This window comes from Phragmites australis, chromosome 5, assembly GCF_958298935.1.
Source record: "Phragmites australis chromosome 5, lpPhrAust1.1, whole genome shotgun sequence".
NCBI lineage: Eukaryota > Viridiplantae > Streptophyta > Magnoliopsida > Poales > Poaceae > Phragmites > Phragmites australis.
Genome location: NC_084925.1, coordinates 4,795,375 through 4,800,659, shown reverse-complemented (window position 1 = coordinate 4,800,659; position 5,285 = coordinate 4,795,375). Strand labels below are relative to the sequence as shown.

The following is a 5,285-nucleotide window of genomic DNA, read 5'->3' as shown; positions in this document are numbered from 1 at the left end:
TGACTGCCAAACTCAAGTGCATGGACATAGAAATTTCTGAGGGTTTTCTTGTCCACTTTATTATGACCTCTCTTTCTCCTGAGTTTTCTCCCTTCAAGACCAATTACAATACTCAGAAGGAGAAATAGACCATGAGCGACTTGATTGTGATGTGTGTCCAAGAGTAAGAAAGGCTGAGGGCAGAAAATAATGATTTTGTTAATCAAGTAAGCAGCCCCGGGAACAAAAGAAAATTTCAAGAAGATTATAAGTCTAAGAAGAAGGTGCATTTCATCGCTAAGTACGACAAGGCAGCATAGAGGGTGCCCCAAGCACATGCTTTTTCTGCTCCTGACACTAAATAGACTGAGGATGATGGATGCCACTTCTGCCACAAGAAAGGACATTACAAGAGAGACTGTACTGGTTTTCTACAGTAGCTGGCAAGAAAGGGTGATGATATAATAATGTTTATTAATGAATCTTCTTAGGTTACTTTCTCCTTTATTTAATGGTGAATTTACTCAGGTGTTATTATGCATGTTGCCAACTCATTACATGCATTTTATATTGTGAGAACCTTAAGAAAGGGGGAGCAAAGTCTTAGAGTCTCCAACAGAAGAAAGTTGAAGTTGAAGGCATCAGATCACTTCCATTAGTATTAGATAGCGACTTCATTCTTCATCTTAATAATGTTTTCATGTTCTTTCATCAAGAGGAACCTTATTTTAGTTTCCTTATTGGACGATTAAATTTATGAATGTAATTTTGGAGACAATAATTGTACCATTAAGTTTAAATTCAGAAATTATAAGTCATGCTTCCTCTGAATGAATTCTTGATATCTTTAAATGTCTGTGATGTGAATAATAAGACTTATTTGAAACCATGGTATTATCTTTTAGGTCACATTTCCAGGGGAGAATAGAGTGTCTTATTAAGGAAGAGATTCTCCACCCTTTAGACTTCTCTGACTCTAACCATTGCATACTTTGAGGGGAAGCTATTGAGGTTTCTAAAATTCCTAATGAAGTACCTAACGATAAGCCTTTTCAGCCCCAACTCGTATAAAGTCTATGAGCGATAATGATGAATGGAACTTAGTAGAAATTACCGATGGAGCCAAAACAGTAGGCTGCAAATGGATCTACAAAACAAATTCTGACTCCAAGGGAGATATCATAAGGTTCAAAGCAAGGCTCGTAGCAAAAGACTAAGGATGAAAGTATCTCAAGTTTGATAAAGTCATAAACAACTACATTTACGTAAAGTTTAGAAGGGGAACATTCACCATATTAGTTATAAGAAGGATCTTGGTGAAGCTTCTTACATCCTTTATAATGATATTCACCGACTTAGATCCAAAGGTATACATTAACAGAATACTAAAGGAATACAATATGCATAATTGCTCTGCCTTGCCTGCTTCTATTGTTAAGGCCAATAAGTTTGGGACATTTTAATATGCGATGTCCAATGAACCATTATGAAACTGATAAAATAAAATCGATTACTTATGTTTTAGCTCTCAGAAGCTTACACGCCCTGAATTTAGTTTTTGTAACTGGAATGCTTAGCATATATCAGTCGAATCCAAGACTAGACCACTAAAAAGCCATTGAGAAAGTTCTTCGCTATTCGCAAGGCACTAAGTACTACATGCTCATGTTTAAGAATCCGTTTGCGAGGTGTGTGGATACTAAGAAAAACCACGACATGTTATATCCTCACCCTCGCTAGAGGAGCTATCTCATGAAGAAGCTCCAAACAGACACTTATGTCATCGTCATCGATGCAAACTGACTTTGTAGTGTGTAATGAGGCTATCGGGCAGACTGTATGGCTAAAGAACTTTATACTCGGATTAAGAGTGCTAGAAAGCATTTAAAAACCACTTACACAACTTTTCTAAGTCGAGTGGTACTGTCAAACACATCGACATTAAGTATTATATTGTGAAAGGTAGAATCCAAGATCAAGCTATCAGGGTCAAGCATATAAATATTGAATTAATGCTTGCAACGCCACTCATAAAGGACTTATCACCCCACATTTTTTGTGATTATGTTGTTGGTATGGGGTTATTGGGAAGCATATGATTCTGATAAGATGACCATAAAGCAAACCAACTCCCATTAAGCATAATGAATTTCCATTTCGAGATAGAGTGGTATACTATACGTATTTGGGTTTTAGTGGTATTTCATCGGGCGCTATAACGCTTTGCCTTGGTGTATTGTTTTATTGAGAGTGGACTTATGATGTTAGTCTTACGATCAAGGGGAAGAATGTTGGAATTGATCTCGACACCCTTACATATCTAAATTGAACAAGACCGAGAATCAGGGAGGAGTCTGTCCCCACGTACGTGCTTTGATCGGAAGTACAACCAACATATTGGTTGTGGTCCCATCATCGTGTTGTGCCTATAAAGATGAGGGGGAGCCATCGGTTGATCATGTGAGGTTGCCTACCTATCCACTGAAACCCTAAGACGATCCTAAGGGGCACAAAAATGTGGTGAAGGCCGTCGCCGCTGCAACATCAATGCCATCTTCACATTGACCAGCTGCACCAAGCTGACGAACTCTTCCTCACGCCAGCGTCCTCTACATCGCCTACGCGTGCATCACGTCGTCTGACTGGACTACACCACCATCTACCCTGAGCCAACATCAAGAGCTAATGGCATCACCGAGCACCGGTCAGTGCACGCTTTCACTCTCTCTTATGTGTGTGTTTCAATGTGCGAAATTGGATCTAATAGGAATTAGGATCAATTAAGTCTAATAGATAAATGACAATCAAATTGATTATGTGCCTATTAGACTCGGAAAAAATTATTTGAGTTCTCACAGAATTAACCAGCAACACACAAATAACTATCTGCAGTAAAAAAATAAAACTCTAAAAGTAAACACCCATAAAAAATATGATTATGAAAAAAAGGCTTAAAGAGAGCCAAAGGAAAGAAAGAAAAGGGCTAAGCTATCAGCAGTTGTTCCCTCCAAAATCCACAAATAAATAAGAGGATAAGCCAAGCCTCCTCTGCCTTCACTATCCATCGTCACCTCCCTCCCTCCCTTCTTCCCCAGCCTCTCATCCTATCCAAGAAACCCGAAAATTCCAGACAAAGGAGCGCGCGGCAGCAGCAGCCATTAGCGCTTTCTAGCTAGCCGAAGGCCACAGCCATGGCCGCCCCCGCCACGGCCTCCCTGCTGAGCACCCTGCTCCAGCTCCCCCTGGCCCCGTTCTCGGGGAAGAGCTCGCCGCCGTCGGTGGTGCACGTGGCCCGGCGGGCGCCGACGGCGTTGGTGGCCGCGAAGGGGTACAATGTGCAGATCCTGGTGGACGAGAACGAGGGGGAGGAGTCCATCTTCCGGCGATTCCGGCGGGAGGTGATGCGGGCCGGCTTGCTGCAGGAGATCAAGCGCCGGCGGAGGTATGAGAGCAAGAAGGACGAGAAAAAGCGCAAGGCACGCGAGGCCGGCCGCCGCAACCGCCGCAGGTAAAAACATGGCTGCGCGTGTGCTCGCTTTCCCTGATGCTGCAGGCCAATCGAGCTACTCCATGGATATTGGTAGGATAGTGCACGGACGCGGGCACGCTTGTGTTGCTCGTTTCAGGATGCTGTGCGCTCGTGCTTTCGTGTTCTTGGTGATGGGATTGGTTATTCTTGAAATCAATATACCTGCGGACAACTACGTTTTTCCTGTGCGAGAGAGTGACAGATTATGCACGCATAGATCGTTCAATGCTCATGCTTACCGGCAGAAGCGATACTATTCAGTTGTGGTGGAAATTGGGACTCACAATTTGGTTTAAGTGCAGTTGATAGTGCGAATTGTGGAAAGGTTGGATCTTTGCTGATGTTACAAAGTTACAAGTAGCTGGGCCCAGAGTTCGTCTTAGTGATGCATTTCTGTTGACTAAAAAAGGGCAAGTGAAGTTTTCAGGTTTCAGTCAGTATTTTGCGTTATGACAAGTGAATGGGAGAGTGCGGCTTGAACTCTTTCACTGGTGATGGAAATTTGCACAAAATAAAGAGAAAGTCAGATGTTTCCTGCCTTGTTGGTAGTGCTGATGCGTTCATTTCACTACAATGCATTGTGCATTGTTGTTAGTTTTGTTGGTGTTGTAATGACTAGGCTAGACCATCCATGAAAGTTCGGCTGGAATGATCTGCCCATCTTTGCAAATTTTAACCTTTGGAGAGCATTTTCAATTCCTATTATTTGACGGCATCAGCAAAACTGTGCTATCTTATCAGTTCACCCTAACTGAAACTGTATGTGCCAAAAACTTTGCAGGCGTATGATGGACGAGCCAAGGTTCCAGGAAGAAGATGCAGGGGCAGCCGCAAGGGCTCGGGACGAGGACGATGACAACTGGGAGATTGACGGCATCCTGTGAAACAACGGAGTTCATAAGTTCATAACCGTCCCGATACACAGTTGCGACGATTTGAGTTCTTTTTGGCCTGCAAAGCACAAACTATATTGGCAGTGTTCCTTTCCGCTTCAATTGTACGATTGGAATGTATGACAAATATTAGCTAATGCAGCATCCTTTCCTTTCACTGAGCCCTTTTGTCGACTGCGTTTCAAATCCTACTTTTGCGTCTGTTTCACTTCACCCATGTTAAGCGTGTGTTTATGAAAGTTCACAAACTGATGAGCAGCAGTGCTCACAAACTGCGTCGATTTTTCTTCCGCAGAAAGAAAATGAAGGCTAGCATTTGCATGATCAATTGCACCTTTCTTGCAGGGTGTACAGTCTGCATACATAAACAAATTGCCGCTACAGCTATTTTGTTCATGACATGTCTGAGGTTTGAATAAATATAGCTTCAATAAAGCCAAGGGAAATGCTTCGTGCTCCCTTCTTGCCTACTATCTCACATTCTCACAGGAAACAGGATGCCAGGCCAATATTTCCAGTCGATGGAATACACGCACCTCCTGAGCAGTTTTACAAAATCAACGTGGATGGGGCCTTCTTGGCTCCAGATAATTGCAGCGGTGGATGGGGTTGTGTGATACCAAACAATGGTGAGGTGTTGATATCAGGAGCAGGTCATTTGTGATCGGCTAAGGAGTGCTCTTCGTGCAGAAGCTGTGGCATGTTATCATGGGCTACAGCATGTTGTTCAAGTAAGGATGGAAAAGGTTGTGCTCGAAACCGGCGCCTCAAATTTAGCTGTGGCTATTCTAGATAATACTTCCGATCGGAGTGAGCTGGGTGCTATGTTTAGGGAGATTAGGGACCTTATGCATATTAAGAGTATAGAGTTCTTATCTTTTACG

General features: G+C 42.8%; 1 protein-coding gene across 1 annotated transcript; it reads left to right on the top strand.

Moving 5' to 3' along the window:
• The first annotated feature begins 3,031 nt into the window (after positions 1-3,031).
• On the top strand, positions 3,032-4,558 carry LOC133918531 (small ribosomal subunit protein bS21c-like). Its single transcript, XM_062362436.1, has 2 exons — positions 3,032-3,487; positions 4,290-4,558. Exons 1-2 carry the CDS (start codon positions 3,171-3,173, stop codon positions 4,390-4,392), a joined length of 420 nt encoding a protein of 139 aa, XP_062218420.1. The 5' UTR covers positions 3,032-3,170; the 3' UTR covers positions 4,393-4,558.
• The last annotated feature ends 727 nt before the right edge of the window (positions 4,559-5,285 follow it).

Excerpts from the sequence above, each read along its gene's own strand:
- LOC133918531 (XM_062362436.1), top strand. The coding sequence starts at position 3,171 with ATGGCCGCCCCCGCCACGGCCTCCCTGCTGAGCACCCTGCTCCAGCTC. Across the intron at positions 3,488-4,289 it reads GGCCGCCGCAACCGCCGCAG|GCGTATGATGGACGAGCCAA; the intron begins GTAAAAACATGG and ends AAAACTTTGCAG.